At 44.0% G+C, this 25,757-nt stretch overlaps 1 protein-coding gene and 1 long non-coding RNA gene across 4 annotated transcripts in view; one reads left to right on the top strand and one right to left on the bottom strand.

The window, feature by feature from the left end:
- The window catches only part of Gnal (G protein subunit alpha L), a 128,256-nt gene that overhangs the window by 81,330 nt on the left and 21,169 nt on the right, over window positions 1-25,757 (top strand). For both annotated transcript variants that reach the window (XM_060377141.1, XM_060377142.1), the window contains exon 5: window positions 9,566-9,663. In XM_060377141.1, the coding sequence (XP_060233124.1) occupies window positions 9,566-9,663 (98 nt within the window). The remainder of the gene's footprint in view (window positions 1-9,565; window positions 9,664-25,757) is intronic.
- Window positions 10,152-25,692, bottom strand: LOC132652282 (uncharacterized). Of its 2 annotated transcripts, none has more exons than XR_009589762.1 (3): window positions 25,145-25,692; window positions 15,051-15,298; window positions 10,152-10,806 (listed from the first exon to the last, which is right to left on the bottom strand). It is a non-coding gene; the product is annotated as an uncharacterized LOC132652282 (long non-coding RNA). The 2 variants fall into 2 exon arrangements; XR_009589763.1 differs by lacking the exon at window positions 25,145-25,692 and adding an exon at window positions 17,714-18,964.

Raw genomic sequence — 25,757 nt, 5'->3', positions numbered from 1 at the left:
AGAGCACTCACCATCGGGAAGGTGGAAGGTGGAAACCAGCTCCATCTTTAAGGCATAGCATTCCGCAGCTCTCTACAGTTCCCCCTTTTTGTTTTAGACGCAAGGCAAGAGTAGAGGTCTGATCTCTGATATTAGAAATAAATTGGGACTTTGTACTGATGTTCATTTAGGTGTCATCCACCCAAAGAGCATTAGACCCGACCGATACCTTTTTCTCAGAGGCGGGACCTGGGGCATCAACCCGCATGCAATCAGACATGCTCTTCTCTGGGTCCAAAGCGGCTGACCCTGAGTGCAGTGCTTAGCCTCGCATCCTGAGCGTAACATTTTAGCTTTTTATGGTATCCAACCATGCTTGGGGAGACTGTCCTGCTTCAATGGCTGTAAAGGCCTGAATGCTCATGGCTGCATTACGCTGTTGTGAGACTCTAATCTTGCATATACACCACAGGCAAACCAAGGAGACCAACACCAGAAGGCCTGCTAATGCTCCCATGCCCGCCCATTCCTTCAGATGATTCATGGCTGCAGCAATCCATGATGATAATCCTGTGGCTAGTCCTGCATCCACTCTGGTAGAATTTACTGTGACAATGGCCACTCTCAGCTGCTCCATCGTAGTATCGAATTCTCCAGTCCAATTACCTAAAATATAGCTCTACAATTGTTTAGACAGATTTGCAGCACAGGAAAAATTCTCATGTTATATGCTAATGACTTAAAGTCCAGCATATTTTCATTGACAGCCAAGTTGAGCGATTTGCCATAGGGTATCAATTTGCTCCTGCACAAGGTCAATCCTCTGATTGAACACCATCAAGCTTCCTTTTAGTTGAGCATTAATTCCTTTTTGTACAACTAAGAGGAAAACATGGAGTTAGTCAATTGGCATGGAGCACATCTCGCCCCTGGGGGCAATGGTCTCCTGAACCTACTCAGACCTCGGACACCACCACTGCTAGTTCTAGAACTGATGCAGGATGTTCCAACGAGGGGGTTAAGGCTTCTCATAATATTTCCTATAAGCCCACACCTGTTTGTTTATATCCCCCATTTTTATTCATTATTAGCCAGATAGAGCCAAGTAATTGTGGTAATGATACTTGCTTTTTTGCCCAATGCTGGAATGCTAGTAAAGTTAGGTATGCCCTGGTTACTCGCATGCCTCACTGGGTGCCTATGCCCGTTGATGCCCCTCACGCTATGACTCTCTTCAGACAGAAAAGGGATCTTGGAACTACAGCCACCATTGTTACTGCCATCTCATTGGCGGCTGTTGGAGCTACCACCGGGCATTAGCCATGAGTCATACTGGGCAGACTGCTCAGACCCTGAATAATCATTTAGCCAATGTAGCTCATGCCTTTTTTAATTTTTTAAATGTACTCTTTGACAATGCATGCATGTCGCATTTACCCTCTCGTATTCCCCTTCACTTCCTCTGGACATTTCATTCTTCTCACCGAATCCCTACCCACTCTTACATCTTTTATATCATGACCCACTGAGTTTAGTCAATATGTTAGTATTTATTAGAGTTTGGACAACTTACCATAGGCTATACCACCGCAGAAAGAAATACCTCAGATATAACAGGTTGAGGAGGAAAACTAAGAAGGCCGTTTTGGATTTACTGAGCTCTCATAAGAACTCAAGTGGTGAGGTCATTTGGTTGTGCTCATCCAGAATTACAGGAAGGTCTAAGATGGAGTGAAAATATTTAAGAGAATATCCACGGTATTTAAGGCACAGAATGGAAATGATTACAAAGGAAATAAATAAGCTCAGACAGCAGAATGAGCCCTGAAAATGTCCAGGTTTCAGAGGCTTGGAACAGGAGATTTCAGCAAAGGGCTGAGTAACGGTGGCTATGGCATCATTAAAACCAAGGAGACAATGCTCTGTGGAGCAAAGAGTGATCAGCCGTGGGGAGCGCTGTGAGTCAGGTAAGATCAGGGCCAAGAAGCAGCCACTGAACTCAACAATCAGAGAGTCACGGTGGCCTTCATCAATGCCTGCTGGACAAAGAAATGCCTGCTTCTTTATCTAGCAAACTTCCTTGTTTGCCCACCTGCCCCCAAGTTTGTTCCATTCCAGGACCTTGATAAGTAATTACTAGGTGAATCAGGTAGAAAAGAGGCAAAAGACGAAATTTAAGCAGGTGAGTCTGATGGTTAATTCCCCGCCCTCACCAGCCTTCCAGAGTTTGATTATCAGACTCACCTACTTGTTTCTATTTCTCATCCCACATACTCAAGACCTCCAGGCTGTCTCTACGCAGTCCTGGCTATGGCGCCACACTTGGCCCAGAAATACTATATTCACTGAGCTATTCCCTGAGGAGACAGTTGAGGAAACTGAGTTTCAGTTGTCAGAACTAATAATCCACCACTCTGGGTTCGAACCCAAGAACTCAGGTACTAAAATCCGAGCGCAACCACCGAGGATATTATCCAATGGGCCTTTGCAGGACTCAGCATGTCTTTCACTACAGTTTTCCCAAAGAAACGTGTATCAGATTCTACCATCCTTGTCGGTTGGACTGCAAGGACTTACCTTTAGGCATTTGCTTTAATTCAGCTGGATTCCTCCAAAGAAGGGCTCCTTTCTCTGTGCTGCCCCAGCAGACAGAAAAACTTGAGTGACTCAGAAGGACAAGGACAAGAATAATTACATAATTTGAGCTTGATTTTTCTGAGGAGAATTCTTGTCAAGTAACAGTGCATTGTCTGAGAGCAAAGGCTTAAAGTCGTGATTCTTGGAGTCTCTTTTTCCCGGTGAAAATATTTAATTATTTTATCTCTAATCCCACACAAATAAGTTTCTGTTCTGAAGGCATGCGGCACTTACAGGTTCCTCAGAGACTTGAATTTATACAGCTTAAGCTTAGGAGTGGGAGTACCATGAAAAATCTCAAAAGCTAAAAAAACAATTTTTTGTAGGGTGGTAATTAGGGGAAGTTATGTTCCCATCACCAAAGGGTAGATCTATAGGCCATAGATCTGATTATTAAACTTCTACGCTTGACACAGTTGTTAAGTGAGATACAATTTGGAAATAAGAGCTGGAATTTTATATATCTTTTTAAAATAATTATTATTAGTTGGGTACAGCGGCACACTCCTGGGAGGCAGAGGCAGGTAGATTCTGTAAGTTCGAGGCCAGCATGATCTACAAAGTGAGTCCAGGACAACCAACGCTACACAGAGAAACCTCCATGTGTGCATGAACACACACACACATATAAAAGAACCAAAACCATGAAGGTGAACATAGAGGCTGCAGAGGTCCCATGATTCAGTCCTCCTGTGTTTTCTATCTACATAAAATTCCAATTCTGTCCCTGTCTAAAACTTTGGCAAATTTTTCATTTTGACGTTCCGAGTAGAATAAAGATTGGTGTCTACTTTAGTTTTATCTATTGCAAGCTTGCTTTTTGACTTATTACTTAGGAAGACATTTAACAAAGGATGCAAAAATGTGTGAACATTGAAAACTATAAGACACTATTAAATAATTCATAATGGCATATGATGTTCATGGAAGACTCATGATTAAGAAACCATTCTTCCGTTAGTGACCTAAAGACTATATAATACCAATGACAGCTCAACCAAGATAATCCTGAAATGCTACAACGAAACTCAAATCTTAGGATAACCCTAATAATGTTCTAACAGTGCTGGAGCTGGTGTTAGATTTCATGAGACAAAAAAATATAGATTCAACTCCAGAACCAAAAAGAAAAGAAAGAAACTCTTTTAAGGTCCCTAGATATCCACAATGATCAAGACAGTCTAATGTAGATGTAAAGATGACAGAGATATCAAGTCAATTGGTTGGAAGCAAAGCTCCAGAAATAGATCCAACTACACTGGTCAGTTTCAACAAAGGAATCATGGTAATTCAATCGAGAAAACAGACTTTTCTCCAGATATCCACACAAAATGTGGATATTCCTGTGGGGAAAGAAGCATTGGGCCTTTTTTTTTTTTTTTCACCATGCCAAAAGTAATTCACTGGATTAATATGCAAGTGGATTGCTGTGAGTTCAAGGTCAGCCTGACCTACAAAGCAAGTCCAGGACAGCCAAGGCTACACAGAAAAATCCTGTCTCAAAAGAAAAATAATAAACAAATAAGTAAATAAATAAACAAATAAATAATCAGTAATCAGAAGACATGCAAGAATCCAGGTGTGCCAGCACACCTGTAATCCAAGCACCTGGGACGCTGAGACAAGGGGGTTAAGAAATTCAAGGCCAGTTTGGGGCTATATGGCAAGTTCCAGGCCATCCTGAGGCTGAAGGAGGGAGAAAGGGAGAGGAGGGAATGTCACAGACAATGACCCCCCACATTATTTGTCTTTAAGGAAATGAAAACTAAGACCACAATGAGGTCTTAATTAGGAAGAAAACTGAGCCAGGCAGTGGTGGTGCACGCCTTTAAAACCAGCACTTTGAGGTAGAGGCAGGCAATCTCTGAGTACAAGGCCAGCCTCGTCTACACAAAGAAACCCTGTCTCAGAAAAGTAAAAATAAAAAAAGAAGAAAACTAATCAAATAAGTATTAGTAAGAATGTGGGGAGCTGGAAACCCTAAACTTTGCCCCCACAAGTACAAGGTGGGACTTCGAATAACCACTGTGCAAAGCAAATTGGCAGTTTTTAACAGCCACACATCCATTCACTATGTAATCCAGCAAAACGTCCTGCCTAGAAGAAATGAAAACCAGAGGTCATATAAAAACCAACACAGCATTCTTTATATTTGCTCAAAGCTGGAAAAAATGGCCCAGGAGGTGGCTCGGTGGGTAAAAGCGCTTGCCACAGAAGCCAAATAACCTGAGTGTGACACCCCAGAACCCACAGTGAAGGGAGAGATACAATCCCCAAAAGCTGTCATCTGATGTCTACATAACATGCTCACGCCCACACTCACACACAGAGAAATAATAATAATATTAAAGTTAAAAAACTAAAGACAACCAAATGTATCAGCTGGTGTGTGAATGAACGAAACCTAATGCAATTATACCATGGGCAGAATTCAGCAATTTAAAAACAAAGGTGGAGAACATAGCTTGGTGGCAGGCCAATAGATTAGCATATGTAAGGTCTGGGTTCTGTCACAAGCAAAATCATAATAATAATAATAATAATAATAATAATCAATGAAGCATATTGGCAATATGCATAATGAAGCAAATGAATCTAAAATGTATTGTGCTAAGTGAGAAAGAAGCTAAACACAAAAGATTGTATGATTTCATATGTAAAAAGTTTTGAGAAAAGGCAAAACTACAGTGACAGAGTAAGTCAGCACTCATTTAATCCTGGGGTAGTGGTAGGACTTGAACCCAAAAGAAGGGTGAATGTTTTCTGAGGTGATAGTGTGTTCCTACCTGACTCTTGGTGGCGGCATGGTGGGAGAGAAGGGTGAAGTTTACCAAATACAGCCCAAAAGTTGTTCTCAAATGATGTTGGGGGTAGTTAGCAGGCTAAGCCCTACAGGCAAAATTAAGACAAGGGTGTACTTGCTCTCCCCCATGACCTCACTGCTCTCCTGGGTCCCAGGAGCTCCCATGGGCCAGAGAGAAACAAGCGAGGTGGACTCTGAGAATGCTTTGAGTCCACACCTGGCCGTTTTCCAGTCAGGTCAATGTGAAGAGACCAAGTGTACTCAGTGGTTCTCACTCTAGCATCTAAAATATGAAACTAAATCACCTATTTCATGGATTATTTGAGACACAGAAAGGACGTCATATCCAAGACCCCCAGCATGTTGCCTGGAGCACAAAGGGCATCTCGTGAGTGTGGGATATGACCTCCTTTTACTGGGTAGTCTTTGGCAGGCATACTTCATGCTAGTGAAGGCAAGGTGTTAAGACCACTGACCTCAGGTTGGGTTTATCCTAGCATCGTTTCTGAAAGCTGTTCCTAAGTAGAATTTTAGACTTACAGTTGGTAGTTTCTAGATCTGAGAAGTCAACCAATTAATCACAAATATTTGAGGGTAAATCTTCAATAGTTCTAAATATCCACAAACTTTTTTCCTGTCCTTACTCCCTAAGGATACAGTGTAGCAACTATTTACATGGTTCTTACATGATGCTAATTTTATACATCGCCTAGAGGGGGTTGGAAGATGTAGCTCAGTTGGCAGAAGGCTTTCCCAGCATGCATGAAACCTTGCCTCCAGTCTTCAGAACTGCACAAACCAGGCATGATGGTACATACCTGTAATTCCAGCACTCAGGATTGGAGGCAAGACTGAGAAGCACAAGTCCCACGTCAGCCCCTGTCGTGTAGCAAATTCAAGGCTACCCTGGGCTACATGAGATCTTGTCTCAAGAAGAAGAGGGAGAATCATTACTGTCATCAAAGTCAGGGTCTGTAAGATTAAAAATACATGATAGACATAAATAACCTGTTTTTGCAAGGGAGTCCCTGACACTAACAGACAATGATCCCCCACATTCCACATTATTTGTCTTTAAAGAAATGAAAACTAATACCACAATGAGGTATTTTCTGTATGTCATCTTTGAAAGACTATCATGGGCTAGAGAGATGGATCAACAGATAAGAGCTCTGTCTGCTCTTCCAGAGGTCCTGAGTTCAATTCCCAGCAGCCACATGATGGCTCACAACCATCTATACTGGAATCGGATGCCCTCTTCTGGTATGCAGATGTACGGGCAGATAGAGCACACATATATTAAAATATGTCATGCAGTAAACCTAAGGAGTAATATTTTCTCACAGCCCAGTGACAAGTTTCACAAGCCCAGGGAGCAGGGCTGGCTGGGACTGCTGCCCCCGGGAAGAGCTGGGCAGCCACACACTGCAGTGCGCAAGGCCAATTGCACATCCCACATCTCAAGAAACTAGAGGAACGCTTTTGATCTCCATTTCAAAATGGGAAACCTGTCCCAAGTGTGTATAATTCAGAAGTGATTTGTATATGTTAATATAGAAATTATATGGGAAATAGTACCCTTATGTTTCTTGTCGTGTATTTGTTTTCTTAAAAAAAAAAAGTTATGAAAAACCCAATAGCAGAAGAAGAAAAAAAAAAAAACCCTGGTCATTATCTGAGAATTTCAGGCTATTTTCTAATATACTATCTATACCAGGAAGGGGAAGACTAAGGTTGTCAGAACAATGGGCAGTGGTTAGGTATTTAACTTTTTTTTAACCTTTAAATTTTACTTAAAATTATGGTCCCTTGGGAGATGGCTCACAGGATAACAGCTGGGCATGTGTGGGGATCTGACTTCAGATCCCCTCCACCAACATGAAGGCCAGGTGGGCATGGCAGCTTCCCTGTCACACTCAGAATTCAGGAGGCAGTGTTGCTAGATGGAGAAAGCTGCTTAGCTAGAGTCTCCATCTCTGTGAGCTTGGTTCCTTTGAGAGACTCTGCTTCAACACATAAGGTCAAGAGCAACCGAGGAAAGCTCCCATTGTCGGCATCAAATGTCTCCATGCGTGATCATGAACACACAGATGCCTACATGTGCAGATATGAGCTACACACACACACACATGCACCTAGCACACATACATTTATTTGCATGCAAAAAAAAATCCAAAATCATGCTTTTGAAATTTCAGAACATTGTCTTGCAAAGTAGCTTTACCTGTGGCGCAATGTTTACCTTAGATAATGCCACTCAGTCCCTTTGAAAAGAGTCAGAGTATCCATGCATTTTGATTGCTTAAACATACAAAGATCTGATGGTGCTTCTCATCCAGTAATATGAAAACAATATAAGAAATAAATGTCACACAGTCACACCTCTCCTTGGTTTTCCATTTCTGAATGGAATCTCCAGCGGAGCTGGAGAGCTGCGGCATAGACGTTGATGCAGGAGGGAGCCCAGTGGATCCCACAGGGATCTTGAGAGCTGGGGGCCTGGGTGATGAAGCACTCCATGACCTGTCCTTCTACTTCTGCCCCACCCAGCAAGCACCTGCTGTCAGGGACAGGATAGCAATGAGTTCCAATCTGAGTGCCTACCTCTCCGCTGCCACCTGCCAGAGGGTTCTGCTTGGCCCCACGGCACCTCTACACTTCCCTTGGATCCAATCCCTGTGACAGACCAAGCCTTTCTGTGGCTTGGTCTCCTGAGGGTCTGATCTCTTGCTGTGTCTGGCCCCTAGCCTCATCCCAATTAGTTCAGGGTCTGACCCGTGTGTGGTTTCTATTGTGACTGGCCACTGTGAGTGACAACCACAAGAGCCTGCTCCACATGGGGGCAGCTGTCCTGGCTCTAACATGGGCCAGAAAAGTTTGAGGGAGCCGCCAGAGATAGGCAAGAAGCCTGCACCTGTTGGCATTTTCTCCTTAGTTTGTGCTGGCCTTTCTGAAACCAAGAAACCAGATAAAGAGCCCACCGCTCATCCTGCTTATTAGCCAGGTTTAGGCTCATCCTGGGCACTTTTTAAACTGCCAATGGAGACTATACGGATATAGTATCGATAGTTCCTATATTCAAATCCAGCTGCATCCATCTTACATAAAGTCTATCACTTGGAGAAGAATCAAGTGCCCCAGAGCTAGTGACAAGGGAAGTTCTTTCAGAGGCCCCTGATGCCATAATGGGTAAGCATTACGGCTCTTCAGTGAATCGAAACTCACTGTTCCTATTTAACCCATGGTTTGCTTTAAACATAAAAACTAAAATCTTCATAGTAAGCTATCCATCACTGAGCAGCAAGCTCAGTAATAGTACTGAGGCTGAAGCAGGAAGATCATAAATTTGGGGCCAGGCTGGACTCCCTGAGACCCTATGGCAGATTTCTTTTATGTTAAGGAGCCAATTTAATCCATCTACTTTGGTTTGTCCATTTTTAATTTTTTATGTGTATGGGTGTTTTGCTTCATGTGAACAACGTGTGTGTGTGTGTGTGTGTGTGTGTGTGTGTGTGTGTGTTGGTGCCCAAAGAGGTCAAAGAGGGCATTGGATCCCCTTGGACTAGAATTACAGATGGTTTGTGAAGTACCATATGGAAGCTGAGAATCAAACCCAGGGTCCTTTGCAAGAACAGCAAGTACTCTTAACTCTTGAGCCATCTCTCCGGCCTTCCATTCTGATCTTGCCTCACGTAGAAAAACCAAAAGACAGCTGCTAAGACAAACCTTAGACTCTCCATGTCTTCCATTGCTGAGGCAGTTGCTTAGCTCTCAAAAGTACTGAAGCTAAGAACCTTACAATTGTGCTCTTGCTTTATAATTAATGACTAATACTTATTTTTGACTCACAGGTTTTGTTCTGGTGAGCTTTGTGAACAGTAGGAAGGTTCTGTAGCTTGCATGAGTAGTGAGAGCTGAACTTGTCAGATGCCTGCCTGTATCGTGCCGAACCATCCGTGCACACGACAGTGTACGGACGTTTTTTACATCCGTACACAGTACACAGTGTACAGTGTCTCTTAGTTTGGACTTCCACACTAAAAGAATCCTTGCCCTCCTCGCAACTCCTGTCTTGCCGTTTCCTTTTGCTTTCTGATTTGTAGAATGTCCTGACGTGCGCTTTCTTGTCACTCTTTCCAACCTTAGGAGTTCTTTGATCATGTGAAGAAGCTGTGGGATGATGAGGGGGTGAAGGCCTGCTTTGAGAGATCCAACGAGTACCAGCTGATCGACTGTGCACAATAGTAAGTTGCTTCCCTGGCCAGGCCTCCTGAAGAGTAATTGCTTTCTTGGCTGTGCTCTCCCTCCGGGGTTTCCTAAAGTAGGGAACAAGTGTAGCTTTCATTCCCAAAGTTAATTTTCTAAAGGAGGCGCGTTCGGTAACATTGTTTCACTGAAGAAGTTGTGCTTGGCAACATTGTTTCACTAAAAGTATGTTTGGTAACATTGTTTTGCTAAAGGTGTGCTTAGTAATATTGTTTCACTGAAGCTGGTGCATTGGGAACATTGTCTCACTAAAAAAGCCGTGTTCGCTAACACTGTTTCTCAGAAAAAACAGACTAGGCTTCATTCACTTTATTTTGATGGTTTTCAGCTCTAAGCATTTTTTTTTCCTTCCTGCACTGTTAAAGGCATATTTGTGAATCATAATGTACCTAAATATTCATTATTATATTTTAATTTTGAAGTAAGGCTTCCCAAATTAATTTTTAATATCAAATTTATAGGACTGGAGAGATGGTTTAGTGTCTAAGAGTTCAATATCCAGTATTCATATGGCAGTTCACAGCTGCCTAAAACTTCAGCTCCAGTGGAGTTGGTGCCCTCTACTGACCCCCTCAGGAACCTGCACTCGAATGCACAGTGATATACACACACATATACCTTGTTTAAAATAAAATAAGGCCTGTTTCCTATTGTTTCCCTGCTGCACACTGGAGTTCGGCATAATGAAGTTTCCACTGGTCTCAGGCAGGTTCTTTCTCCTTTCTCTGCTGTTTTTGGGATGCTTCTGGACTTGAACCAGCAGCAGCTTCAGTGTGTTCTGGTGATTGGCTGAGAGTGAAAATGAAAGCAGACTCTTTGATTATGACACAGAAGTGAGAGTGGACTCCTGGTCGTGCAACTGTCCTGTAGCCAGGGTGCAGAGCATCAGTGATGGCTTTTCTTATTGTTTTGTCTCCTCTGGGATGAATTTATGTCCCAGGAAAATGATGTTTTCATATTGTCTGAGATCAAGTACAGGCCAGTGTTGGATCTCACCCGCAGGTGGTTTGCCTTGTGGAGAGGCTTCAACTTTCTTCTCTGGAGCCTTTTGGAATAAATGAGTACGATGTGAGTGCCTTCAGTGGTGGCTCTCAAGTACTAGGACAACAGCTGTCTGTTTCCTTGCAAAGTAAAAAAAAAAAAAAAAGTGAATTAATAATCCCTGTGTTAAGACCCCTTTGTTCCCTTCAATACAGAAGCAAGTGGTGCATGCTAGCCTGGGCCCCAGGTTCAACCACACTGTTGTTCTGTTCATGTCATGACCAATGACATCAGTAACCTGTTTCAATGACCTCTGGGATGTGGAATAATACAGCTCTATAATGTCATGATGTAATTAGTTAATTCTAAGTGCACTGGAACTTTCTCTGTGAGAGTCAAGCTCACAATAAAGCTCTTGTTGTATGAGAATAAAATAAAATAATTGTTTTCAGAAGTGTGACCAAGGCCTGACTAAGAGCATGTGGCCCTCCTTATGCTTATTACAAAGCTGAGGCAGGAGGATCATGAGTCTGAGGTCTGCCAGCATTATATAACATCTATTAACCTACGTGCCAAAGCAGAAAATGGCAGCAGCTGGACTCTCTAGCATAGGTCACAATGACGATGAAATTCACACGTGTTTGCACGGGAAGTTGGCGTGCAGCATGTGTTTCACCATCCTTGTAGACACGGTGTTACCCATCATAGTCACATGAGGAATTTCTTTTCTTAAACAACAACAAAAAAAAATGAAAACTTCTCTTTTGTGTTGGTGGAATGAAGAGTGAATAATTTAGTTTCAAGTGGAATGTGCAAAAAATAAATCTTTTTTTATAGTGGCATGAGTTTGGCAGTGGGCAGACCAAGAATCGGATGAGGTAACAGCTCTGCCATCACCTGCTGCCTGAGACTTGGGGAAAAAAAGAAAAAGAAAAAAAAAAAACAGTGGCACCTAGTCCCATAGAGTTGTGATAGGACAAATAATTTAGATATTCAAAGCCCATAGAATAGTACCTGGCATACTGTTGAGCTAATCTGTGACTGATACCCTGAGGCCAGAGCAGCAGACTGAGGCAGCCTAGAATCGGTTTCCCCGTAACAGACACCACCACAAGAGATTTCTGCTTTCTTTCACTTCTATCCTTGCAAACTACAGAGAGCCATGAATAAAAAGTACCTCGTAAACGAGGATCCCGACCTCAGACTGAGATGCCCCTTTCAGGCTTGTTAGGGATAAAGCCCAGTTTTCATAACCTCAAACCTCAAAATCACAAGAAGTCACCTCGGAGACTTGTGACTCTTCATAACTCTCCTCCCATCACCACTTTATCAATCTTAATGTTTGAGAGTCATATCGACTCAAAACCATTGTCTCCTATCAGTGATCTTGTTTCACTTCTATGCTCAAGTTCTGGGACTGGGGGATGGAGAACCCAGAGTGCATTAAGTTGCTAAGTAAACGTAAGAAAACTGGAAGCTCTGACTATCTCCCATCACTGTTGCTACCTAAAAGAAAGGACGCACAAGCATCACATTGCCAGAGGGATGTGACCATGGTGCTATGCTATTTGTCCACTCATAAGGCTTTAACCTTCTCTGGGGAATGGGTCCCATTCATATTCGTGAAACCATTTCTCAGTTGGGCATTGCTCTGGGAAGGTAGCCTTTGCCAGTTGTATATGTGTCAGAGTCAAATATTGCTGATGACGTGAGTCAAATATTGCTGATGATCTCTGAGAAGCATGTCATTTCATAGTTCCATTACTATACAAACTCCATAGAGCATACACGTTTATACAGACCTGGATTGCACAGCTCCTACCCAGGCCACCAGGTAGACAGATACAGACACATATAAATGTGTACTATCATACTGCTCCTAGGACTTTGATGAATAAAACAACTCAAGATTAAGTCAAGCACAGAAGACAAGAAATAATGCAATCAAGAGACAAAGTAGGGACTGGAAGATGGCTCAGAGGTCAAGAGTGCTTCCTGCTCTTCCAGAGGACAGGATTGCAGGCCCCAGCACCCAGGTGGTCCACAGCTACCTGTAACTACAGATCCAGGGTATCCAATGCCTTCTATTGGCCTCAGAAGGCACCTACACATGTATGGTACACACACACACATATACACACAAAAAAAAATTTGTTTTGTTTTGTTTTGTTTAAAGAGACAAGGTAGACACCAGACATGTGAGGCAGCTACTGTCAAAACTCAGCATGCTGGTTTACCGTCCACTTTTTCCCCACACGTAGGAGGAACATACTCTGAAATAGCCGTAGAAAGTCTGGTATGTTAAATACTGCACAGTCATTTCCTTGCCCCATCAAGAACGATGCGCTACACGTGACCCGTCTGCTGATCTTCTGTCTGGCCAGCAGCCAAGTGGGTGGTTCATGGCTGCGTCCCTGCAGAAGCTTGGAACTACACTGTGCCTCATTCCAATGGCTGGGAGGCCTGGGAAACAGATCTGTTCCACCCCACACAGTCTTAGAGACCACCATCGCATACTCAGTTCAGAGACTACTGAAGTTTCAGGTGTGGCACGGGGTTGTAACTGGGTTGACAGAGCAAGAGCTCCGGATTCAGCGTACCACTGACTGGAGACACTGACCCTGACTCCTTCACAAGTCCCCACCACACCCTAGATTCTCGTGACTGCGGCTTACTCTTGCCGGTCCCCAGGATCTTGACGTGGTTTCCTTTTTGCCTCATCTGAATTGCGGGAAGATCTGACTGACCTCTCGGGTGACTGAGTCACTGCACTGTGCTGCTCAGCAGCTCTGCACTTTGAACCCTGGTGCTTACTTAGGAGCCGTCTGCCTGTGCATAATTCTCAGAACTGTTTGGGGAAGAGTTCTTTGTTGCCCCTGAAGTTCTGCTAGGGCCTCAGGAGACTGAATTGCCCACTAAGACCTAAGACGCTAGGGCTGCTGGTACCAGCTGGCAATCCCAGCTATTCAGGAGTTTGAAATAAAATAGCAAGTTCAAAGCCTTTTCTCACCTATACGGTGATCTTGAGGTCAGCCTGGTCAGCTTAATGAAAACCTAGCTCAAAACAAAACTATAACGAGGGCTCTGGCTTTAGTTGAATGGCTGCCTGGCATGCAAAAGGCTCTTGGTTTAACTTTCAGTACCAGGAGAAAAAAAAAGTGACATCATAAGACTAGCAGTGCACAAAAGGCTCGGCCTATAGAGCCAGCTATTCACTCTTAGATATTTGCCCAAAAGAATTACAAGCAGGGGGCTGGAGGGATGGCTCAGTGGTTAAGAGCACTGTCTGCTCTTCCAGAGGTCCTGAGTTCAAGTTCCAGCAACCACATGGTGGCTCACAGCCATCTATACTGGCATCTGATGCTCTCTTCTCTTCTGGGATGAGATAGAGCACTCAAATAAATGAAATTATATATATATATATATATATATATAATTACAAACATACATCCATACAAACAAGTATTGGTAGCAACTTTACCCATAAGAGACAAAATCAGATGCAACCCAAGTGCCCATGGACAGATAGATGTGCAATGTCCTTGCAATGGGATGTATTCAGCCACAGCTGAGAAAGGCAGTACTGTTGCACAAGTAGAAAACGGACAGTTCTGGAAGACATGCCAAGTGATGGAAGACAAGCCCAAAGGGCCACAAATAAATGGTCCACACATAAAATGTCCATGAATGGCAAGCCCTTAAAGGCAAGTGGGGGTGAGGAGGAGAAAATTAGGGTGAATGGATTCTTTCAGGGATGATGTATATGTTGGTTACGTCCATGTTTTTATGATAAAAATCCCTGACAGAAGCAACTTAAAGAAAAAATAATTTGTTTTGGCTCATGGTTTCAGGGAGTTCAGTAACCAGGATTCTTTCAGGGATGATGTATATGTTGGTTATGTCCATGTTTTTATGATAAAAATCCCTGACAGAAGCAACTTAAAGAAAAAATAATTTGTTTTGGCTCATGGTTTCAGGGAGTTCAGTCACCATGGCCAGCAGGGCACACTGAAGCAGCTCATTCACATCATGTCAGGCCAGGAGCAGAGAGAAATACCAGTATTCTATTGGATCTCTCTTCTATTCTGCACAGACCTCAGCCTGTGAGTTAGGTGCTACCTGCTTTTAGGGTGGATCTTCACCCCCTTGGTTTATTCTCTCTAGAAACACCCAGAAGTGTTAGATTCTTCACGAATCTCCTAAGTGATTCTGAATACAGTCAAGTTGACAATGAGGATTAACCATCAGGATGATGGGTTAATGTTCCAGAACGGGCTAGTGTGCTAGTCATACAACCTTATGGATATACTAAAACCATGGAATCCTCTACTTCAAAGCTGTGACATTTATGCTCTATACATACACATCACATACATATACATACATGTTCAGCTGGAAAAGAAAGATGACGCGAGGACGGAAGAGTGCAGAGCAGAAAATAAACGCAATGTCACGGGGCTGGCTGTGTGTGGGCAGTCATCACGCGGGCCTGGTGACGACAGAACTGCAGCCTGCTCCTTCGGTCCTTGACGAGTCAGCAGTCAATAATGACGTGGTAGAGACTGCACATGCGTTTGCAAGGCCTGCATCCTCATAGTCAGCCAACCGACATCATTGTGCCCCGGAAGCAGCCTGAAAAGGAATACAGGTACAGGAGGGACCTCTGAAATATAGCACACCGGTAAAGCAGATATTTGGAGACTGCCAAGATCTGCTCTCTGCAGTTTGACACACAAGGGGTAGAAACTTCCTCAGGATACTTCTAGGAAAAAGTAGAATTTCTCCAAAACTGCCTTTGAGCTAGTTTTGAATCCGCAGCACGTTGGGGAAGGCCCTGGGTGGGTGGTTTCTCTGGGATACCGGGTATGCTGGCTGCTCTTAAGTAGCTTTCTTCCTATTTTCATCCCTTCCATCTTCTTTGCAGAGAAGATTCCAGATGGAGTGGAGAGATAGGCAATGTGCAGCCCAGGCTACCATATATGTGCCCTCTCTAGGCAGTTACTGGAACCCATAGCCGCTTCTGTGGTGCTGAGCCATAACTACTGCTTCCAGTAACAAGACATGCGTACGTGGAGAAGGGGGGTAGCGTGGGAATCACCAGTTACCACTGAAACTGAAACTCCCCACTTGGCTACAAATGTCTTTTTAGCACCAAGCAAGCTGCAAGTTTTCAGAGATTATCTTTTATCCCAAGTTGCCTAGTTTCCTGCTATGAAAATTTAAATACAGTCTACTGAATTATCTCCCCCCTTAAAAGCATTTCCTCTAAGGCCTCATAATAAGTGATTAGGTAACCATGGAAACGGCTATTTTAGGAGAGAGAAAATTGGGTCTTTAGAAGATCTCTATAAAAATCAGACTTCACTTAATGTAACTTTCACCACCCAGCGTGGGCTCCCCTGCTCTGTACCAACACATGAGCTCATTTAGGAGGACATCCATTTCAACAGCTGTCTTGGGGAGACTCTTAGAACATCAAAGAAAAAGAGGAAAGAATGCTCAGAGGGAAAGGCCAGGCAATTCTTGTCCTCCAGTCCCAGATCTGTCTCTCCTCAACTGCCGGCAGTTTTCCCAACCTCATCCACCTCTCTAACACTGACATCAACTGTATGGGAATTCCAAACTTTTAGAATAACTTAGAAATTATTGGCACTTGTGGACTTTGCATTTCAAAATTGGTCTTTTGCAGGTAATTTTATAACAAAAGAAAATAGAATTTAAGACATATGTTTGAATTCATCAAAAATATAACTGTCACCAAGATATATAAATAGATTATTCTTAACTATCCCTTTCACCTTTATTGTTGGATGTATTTTCAGATTTATTTTCTAGATCTGAAAAACTAGAATTATCCCCACTTGTGACCAGTTCTTTTCCTTTCTTTCTTTCTTTCTTTCTTTCTTTCTTTCTTTCTTTCTTTCCTCTTCTTTCTGTGGAAGATGATAGAGTGGTGGACATAATACAAATGAATAGAAACCTGAGCAAAAGTCTCTCAGCTTCCCCTCCCTCAGTCCTTCATCTCTTCCATCATTGTTTGGAAATATCTGCCTTATGGTGTACAAAAGAATTTTTAATTGATTGATTTTTTAGCTTTACTTGAGCATATACGCAGCATGTCCAAGTGTGCTCACATCCATCATACGTGTAAGTGTGGGCACGCCTGTGCCATGACGTGTGTGGTCAGAAGGCAGTCTTGGGTGTCCATTCTTACTCTCCACCTTACTTGAGACGAGGCCTCTTTTGCTTTCCCCACTGTGTATGCCAAGCTGGCAATTCCAGGAGCTTCCATCCCTTCTCCCATCTCCAAGTGCAGTCACCAGAATTACACACAGGTACGCCCACTACCCCACTACCGTGCCGGCTTTCTGTCAGTTCCAAAGACCAAAACTCCAGCCTCACGATTGCATGACAAGGCCTTGCCCTCTGAGCTATTACCCCAGGCCACAGAAATTCTTGCTGTGGGTTACCCACAGGACTTTGGGTAGAAAGTGGTTTTGTTTGCTTTTGTTTTTTGTTTGTTTTTTTTTTCTTTTTTTTTCTTTTTTTTTTATCAGTTACATTTTATTAACTCTGTGTCCCGATCCCTCATTCCCTCCCAGTCCCTCCCTCCCTCCCTCATCTCCACCATGCCCCTTTCCAAGTCCACTGATAGGGGGGACCTCCTCCCCATTCATCTGATCCTGTTTTATCAGGTATCTTCAGGACTGGCTGCAAAGCCCTCCTCTGTGGCCTAACAGGACTGCTCCTCCCTTCGGGGGTGGGGAGACCAAAGAGCCAGTCATTGAGTTCCTGTTAGAAATAGTCCCTGTTCCCCTCACTTTGGGTAACCAATTGGTTACTGAGCTACCACAGGCTACATCTGAGCAGAGGTTCTAGGTTATATCCATACATGGTCCTTGGTTGAATGTCAGTCTCAGAAAAGACCCTGTGCCCAGATATATTTGGTCCTTGTGGAGCTCCTATCCTTTCCCCATCAGATTTTTGTTTGTTTTGTTTGTTTTGTTTGTTTTGTTTTTGAGACAGAGGTTCAATGTGTAGCCTTACCTGTCCTGGAACTCATTGTAGAGATCAGCCTGGCCTTGAACTCCACCTTGAGATCCTCCTGAGTGCTGGGATTAAAGGCGTGCAACACCACCACCCCGCATAGAAAGTGTTTTGAGAAGTCTCAAAATAATGATTCCCTTGCATGAAGAACTCCAGTGGACCATCGCTTGTCACACCATTTGATATTCCTTCTTTGTATAAAAGGCAGGATGGCAGGACAGTGTGGTCACTCAGTCTCTTCCCAGCATATCAACAAGGTCCTAATGCTCTTTGCCATTTGCTTTGCACTGCTGGATTTTCATGGTGAGGGTGTCAAATATTAGAACCTTCAAATTACACACAATAAAATAAAACAAAAGATTGTCTTTTTCATAGCTTAGAGCTGTGTTGTTTAGTATTCCTTAGAAATGGAGCCTTTGTCACACAGACCCAGGCGCAGACCCAGGTGATGGGGCTCCACCCTCCGCCCGCCTGGGCTGCCTGGTGTCCCTCTGTTGGCTGCAGTTCACGATTCAAAAGCAGTACTGGTCTTCAAGATGCGTGAGAGAGAAGGAACCCGGCTGACACCAAGTGCCAAAGCAAGGTGGTGACTTATGAAAACAAATGGTACAAAGTAAAATAGGATTTTATTAGAGCTGCATCTACTGTGGATGTTTACATTTGCAGGCTTTAATCGCTGCAAGTAAGCCAGGAGGTCTCTGTGACTCCCCAGCACCACCCCTGGGTTCGGTATTGGTTCCTACTAGGGGAGGGGCTGTGCAGAAAGTCTGGCACATGTACACAACTGGCTACAAATGGTAGCAAATATATGTTTACACTTGCCTTTTAATCACGTGAAATATGTGATTAAATGTAGAAGTACGCTGAAATATAAGAAGGAAAACAGTCCAACTTTCCTCCAACTTTAATTCCAAGTAGTCTGTAGCAACACTTCCATATCACTATTAATATTACTATTGAAGGAAGCCAGAACAGGAACTCACACAGGGCAGAAACCTGGAGGCAGGGGTCATGGAGGGGTGCTGCTTACTGGCTTGCTCAGCCTGCTTCTTATAGAGCTCAGCACCACCCACAGTGGACTGGGAATGCCACCACCCACAGTGGACTGGGCCTCCACCACTAATCCCTAATTAAGAAAATGCCCCAGGAGCTTGCGGACAGCCCAGTCTTATAGAGGCATTTTCTAAATTGAGGCTTTCTCTCTGACAAAAGTTCCACAGAAAATTAATCGTAGTCATTATAAGACCCAGTAGCCCCATTGCTGTGTATGTAGCCAGAGGAATTGAAAGTGTACATTCACACGAAATTTTCCAGCAGGAATGCCCATAACAACCAAAATGCAGAAACAACCCAAACGCCCTGATGGAGCTATAAACAAAATGTTTTATGGCCACACAATGCAAAGCTAATTATAGCTATATAAAAGAATGATGTCTCTTTGCATACTGCAACACAGATGAACCCTGAACACATTATTTTACATCAGTGAAGCCAGACATAAAAGGCCACATACTGTATAATTTCTCGTACATGAAATATCCAGGACAGCTGCGTCTATTGAGACAAAATAGATTAAGCATACATAGGGCCGAGGTGAGCTTGGAGTTAAGTAGCTTTAGGGGGTATATGGTTCTCTATTTTTAATGGTAAAAAATGTTCTGAGAGATTGTGAAGATAGTTATGCAAACCCTGGATACACACACACACACACACACACACACACACACACAAATCCATTAATAATGGGTTTTAAATGCACTTTGAAGTGAGACTCCCAGCCAGTGAGATGACAGGCACCTGAAGGCTCAACTAAGCAAGAGGCTGAGGCACAGAGAGTCACTTTAGCCCAACAATTGCAAACTGGACAGTTTAACAAGACCAAGTTTCAAAAGAAAATTAGGGAGTGTGTGCTGTGGTGTGCCTTTATTCCCACCAGAGGCCGGCAGATAGATATCTGTGAACTCAAGACCAGCCTGGTTTACACAGAATTTCAGGCAAGCCAGGGCCATGTAAGAGTTCCAGGCCAGCCTGGTCTACATAGAGTTCCAAGCCAGCCAGAGCCACATAGTAAAATCCTGTCTCCAAGAAAAGAATAACAAATTAGCATGTACTGTTGGACTGGTTTATTAAATCTTTAACTTGAAGATTAAAGACTTCTGATCATTTGAGTCTGCCTGTTTGGGGGACCTTCCTAGTTAATATCAAGAAAACAAGAGACTCCATTTGAAGGCAGCAGCAGACCACTGAGTGGACACTAGAGTAACCCTCACTCTCTGAACGGTTCCATCTTTGTGAGACCCACAACATGTCATGTTTGTCTGTGTTTATTTTGTCATTCTTTTATCTATTTATTATTGTCAGCTTTCTGTCAGCTTGACACAAGCTAGAATCATTTGCCAAGAGAGAACATCAGTTAGGGAATTGCCTCCATCAGATTGGCCTGTAGGCAGATCTGTGGGGCATTTTCTAGATAGATAGATAGATAGATAGATAGATAGATAGATAGATAGATAGATAGATAGATGGAGGGATGGGGGCTCATCTTACTGTGGATGGTGTCACCCCTGCAAAGAGATATCCTGTAAGCCATGAGGGACAAGCCAGTAATCAGCGGTCCACCAAGGTCTCTGCTTGAGTACCGCCTCCATGTTCCTCCCTGACCTCCTGCCCTGACTTCCCTTCATGAGGGGCTGTGAGCTATAGATGAAATAAACCCCTCCCACTCCCTGCTCCTGGTTAGTGGCATTAATCACACCATAGTCATACCAGAGTAAAAATGCAAATTCAAAATGTAAGTCTCACATGAAAACATGACTTAAGATCTCTAAAAGATGCTGGTAAGTAATCACTCATAACTTCCTTCCCTAGGATTTGCAACTGTTCTCCACGCTGTTACACAATGGCCTCGCCTCTTGTTAGCTGCCTGTGGCATGCAGCTCCTCCCTCCCTTTGGCGTAATGAATAGATGAATGAGTAAGCCTACCTAAGTTTTATAGGCTCTTTACCTCACAGATGGAGTACCGCCTACACGTGTTAACTGCTCATTTGGAATTACTGGGGGGGAGGGACAATGTTTTTAGTCATTCTTTGAAAATCTCATACATATATACAATGTATGGTGATCCCATCTATTCCCCTCCCCTTCAGACTCTCCTAAACCACTCAGCCATCTCCCTCCCAAATTTTGGTTCTCCACTTTAATTTTTTTTAACACAAATTGAGTCTAATTAGGGTTGCCCTGCTGTTTCACCACAGCTAGAACATAACCTAGCATGTCCTGGGCACTCTATAAAATGTTAACTGAATGTATCATAGGTAGGCTTTCTCTGCTTTCCCCACTATCTTAATCTCCCATGTTCATGTATACAAAAAGTGGTGTTTCTATAAAGCTAACCTAGTTAAAGCCACAATGTCTGCTTACAGAATCATTCATAGCTCTTCAAAAACTAAATAAAACCCCCGGCATTCATCAACTGGGGAATGATTAAACAAAATATATGTTCATAGAATGAAATATTTATTCAGGAATAAAAAGAATGAGGTCATCTGAGTTGTATGGCCTTGGAGGAGAGGTGGCTAGTGTAGCTAGGTGTAGAGAGTGAACTTAGCACGGATGAGGCTCGGGTCTAATCCTCAGGACCACAAAATAAAGACTAAGATTATTCTACATAGCCTTCTTTCCAATAGAAGTACTTACGGCCTCAGGGACAATAGAAAGCTGTAATGATGCCTTATGTAAGTACTTTCCCTCCTTCCAGTAATGCAATTAGAGCTTTTAGAAAGGCTTTTAGCATGTAAGGAAGCCACTCTTTGAAAATTTCACATTGAACAAAGCAGTTCCCTAGGCTGGAACATGCGCCAGTTATTAGAATGAAATAACTTTATTATGGAAAATTCCATGGATCACATAATAACTAGGGTCCCTCATATCCATGGTTAACATTTAAGAAACAAGTATTGTTCTATTATGATAACAAAATGATATAATGAAATCTAAACACAGTTTCCAATTGCTTATGGACTGCACTGTTCATAGGAAATGCCCTTATTTCACATTCTATTTGATATTAATAAAAATTTAGGGCTAAGCATTATTTCTGGGACTAATAAATGTAAGATCCCTAATCTGGCTGCGTCTCACAGGCAGTAACTGCTAACTGCTTTGCTGAGACTTTCTAGTAAGATGTGAGCAATGACTAAATATATCTTCTAAGATAGAAAAGATCTGAGAGATCATTTTGCCAAAAAAGGTAATTCTGTATTGTTTTCAACTGAATATATTTAATGATGCTTCAGATCTCTTAAGAAATTAGTGTGATGTTAACATCGACTACAAGGTCAGCTTCCCACTCTGGCCCTTTCTAAGATGTGCTGTGACCTGAACCAATGTGGCTATCCCTTATGCGCTCAGGCAGCTGGTTCTGGGTCCCTCAGATGTCAAACTCTGTGGCTACTGAAGTTCCTTGTGTATTCACAAAATGAGAGACGTGTTTGCACTTCCTCCTGTGCACTAAATCACCCCCAGGTGACTTGTGAGGTCCACGTAGTGTGAGTGCAGGTTACACTGGGCCGTTGGGCAATGAGGACAAGGGAGAAGCCTGCGCATGTGCAGCACAGACTCCGTTTCTTTTTCTGTCACTGCACAGTTGGCTAGAGCACACGTGGAGAACTTGCAGATAAAGATGACCATCTCCATCTCCTTCCGGAAGTACACACTTCTCAGAATCCTGGGAACTCTTCCAGCAGACTGGAGCTTTTAGGAAATGAAACTGTAATAGATACAGTCCTGGGCTGCTAACAAAAAGTATGGAACAGAACTAGTGAATGTTGCTTTCCACTAACATTGGTGTGGGCTGGAGTGGGGTGGTCTTGCTTGCTTTTTTTTTTTCTGGGCTTTGTTTATGCTAGGCAACCCTACACTGAGCTCCACCCCCCTTACCAGCTGGGACCTGGGATTTATTTATTTACTCAGAACACTTCCCTGAGCTCTTCCTGGCGGTTTCCAGAGAGAAATGACCAATCTGCCTCCCTCACCAAGTTCCTTGAGAATGCTTGGCCAGCATCCCTGAGCCCTTCCATGAAAAGAAACTCCAAGGAAAATAAAATACTCTACCTAATAAGATACTATAAATTGCTCAGGGTTTGTCAACTGTCCTTGTCCCCGGAGCTCAGTAAATACTTGTGGAATATAGGCATGGACTAGAAGATTCCAGCACAACTCTGCTGATCAGCATAAGAAGGCACACATTATATTTTTTAACTGCCCATACACACACACACACACACACACACACAGCTAGATATATAGGAAAGAACACATGTCAGCCTGAAGACCAGATGTAAGTGCAGATTGTAAAGAATGGATGTGCTGAATACAGATGTAGATAGAAGCAACCTCAGAGATAACTCCTGAGACTCTTGACCAAAGCATCTAGGTGGACAGAGGTGCATGTAACTAGGGATGAGGACAGAGGTCAGCCTCTCTAAAGATTTGCCTAGTGGTCTTACCTCACAAATTATCCAAGGAGCCAGGAGTCTCAGGAACAGAGTAAAGACTTGCTGCCAAAGAGTGTGCCTAGGAGTTATTAGCTGTGGATCATGTTAGGTTATGGGGCGTTTGTGGAAGAAAAGCAGCAGCACCTGGGGTACCACTTTCATTACTCAGAGAACAGCTGCCAGGGACAAGGTCCCTATGTGTAGCCCGGCTGTGGTTCCAAGTATAGCTTCATCAAATGCCTGTTCCACACCTAATCAACCTTGCAACTGGTACCTACCCAGTCTTCTCGAGGGGACAGCAGCGTGGTCGATTTATTTTTCTAGGATAAGTGATTATCGCTTGTTTTGTTGCTGTTGTATTTGGGTCTTTGAGACCAAGTCTCACTGAGGAGCCCAGGCTAGCCTGGAACTTTGCACCTTCCTGCCTCCGCCTTCCCAGGTGCTGGCAGGACAGGTGTGTGATGCTGGGGATGGAACCTAGGGCCTTGTGGATGATGGGCAATCATGGTCACAACTGATCGATGTCCTCGTCCCTGAGATTTCTTTGTTCTGCACTGGATTGATTTCTTACTGCTTCTGGGGGTGTCCGTGAAATCTGATGTCAACACTTAACCAAGAGGTGTAGTCTCTGCCAAGTCACTTAGCTCCACATGCTAAGGTTCCTTGCCTGAAAACTGGAGCTATTAATAGTGTCTACCTACCCCCATGTGAGGGTAAAATGAGCTCATTTATGGGATGTGCTGAACAATGCCTAGCAGTTTAGCATTTAGTAAGCAGTGGTAGTCATTATTAGCTCCACCTGTCAGAGTTTGTCATGATTGTATCCCAGACCATCCCACCAAGTTAGAATCTGTTATGAAGAAAGCTACAGGGGTAGGATGCAGCTCAGTATAGAGTTTGTCTAGTATGCACGAAGCCCTACATTTCATCCCCAGGACCATGAAAAAGCAAGGAGGAAGGGAAGAAAAAGTAAAAGGGCGGATGAGGGAGGTAGGGATCATTGACAAGGGACTTGTTTGTGAACTGCAAGAAAGGCCAGAGGTCTGGCAAAAGGGGGGGAGAAGGGGAGGCTGAGGGTGAGCAGGAAAGCTCAAAATACCGTCTATTCTCACCTTTTATACACGACATTTCTAGAAAGGCTTCCCTTGGAGGAAGAGCTTTGCTGGGAGGTGAGCACTAAGCTTACTGCTTAGGATAATGTCCCAGCCCCTCAGCCACACCCCTGCCAGCACCCATTTGCCCAGTGGTACAGCAGAATAGTGCTCCCTCCTGTCTGGTAGTTAATGTCATACCAGATGTGAGCCAGGCATGTGTCCTTACAGAATTCAGCTGCACCACAGTAGGGGGCCTGGGAAGGCTCCATGGGAGAAGGGGACGGCAGTTGGTGCAGGCAATGGAGGAAGGGGTCCCTTCTCCTCCATCTGTACTTTGGTCAGGTGACACAAATCCTAAACAATTTCCATTCTTCAGTCCGGTTGGACTGGCACAGGAACAGGAACTCTGGAGGGTAGCCTGTGTGCCTTGCCGCGGAGAACAACGATGTAAGTCAGAGCCTGTGGCACCAGCTCACTCTAATGATTGACAAGCTATCACATGAGTGATGTAGGACCCAGGATTAAAATAATCTCTAAACAGAATTTGCTCACATATTCAGTATCTTCTGCTAACTCCTGAGGGCAGTGGGCCATCTTGTTACTGCTGTGGGGGCGGGATGTTTGTAAAGGAAGTGACAGCACACATTGCTGCCATGGAAAGCCTGCATTTATTTTTAAAGTATCTAACAGGCAGTGACAGGCTTGATGTATGCCAATGTGTGGGTCTCTGCAACTCACCATTCGCTCCTGCAGAATCTAAAATGGCAGATAACCTGTCAGAATCCAAGGCGAACAAAGCTCCTTGGATATTTATAAGACACTAGAAAGATAAAATTCCTACCAGCAAAAGGTGGGTCCTTTTGTTGCTCAGAAGCAGGGAGGTCTGGGATGGCAACGGCCAGCCAGCTCTCCTGTAAACTGAGCTACCAGCCAGGGCGTGGAGGTAGGCCAGGAAGGAGACATCTGAGCTCCTGCAGAGATTGCAAGACGCAGGCCCTGGGCAGCTTCTGTCTTCCAGGATTGGATTTGGGTGCCCTGAGAAGGCGGAGGTTACCCTCGCGCATAAAGAGAGCTTTAGTCGGGCGGAGTGGGGGTGGAGGGGGAAAGGCTTGCTATCTTGCAGCATTTTAGCGCAGCGCCCAAACTCCAAGCCCTAGCTGGTCAAGTTCGGGGCCTGGATATTTTTTTAGGTGCAGGTCTGGACACATCCCCCATCTTTTTCCGTAGCTTACAATCCCAAACAGAAGTGCCTGTGGGCGCTGGTTTTGCGAACTCGCTCCCAGTTCAGCTGCCTTGCAAACCAGGCGGAACAGCGTGGGACCCAGCGCCAGGTTAACTCCCGCAGGGAAGGGGCAGGCGCCTAGGTGGGAGGGGCAGGCGCCTAGGTGGGAGGAGCCAGCGCTGTCCGTCACTCCGGCACCTCACTCCCGCGCCGCCCTCCCAAGGGTCTGGTC

This window comes from Meriones unguiculatus, chromosome 2, assembly GCF_030254825.1.
Source record: "Meriones unguiculatus strain TT.TT164.6M chromosome 2, Bangor_MerUng_6.1, whole genome shotgun sequence".
Classification (NCBI taxonomy): Eukaryota; Metazoa; Chordata; class Mammalia; order Rodentia; family Muridae; genus Meriones; species Meriones unguiculatus.
The sequence above is the reverse complement of the archived record's forward strand: the minus strand, read 5'-3'. Positions and strand labels throughout refer to the sequence as shown.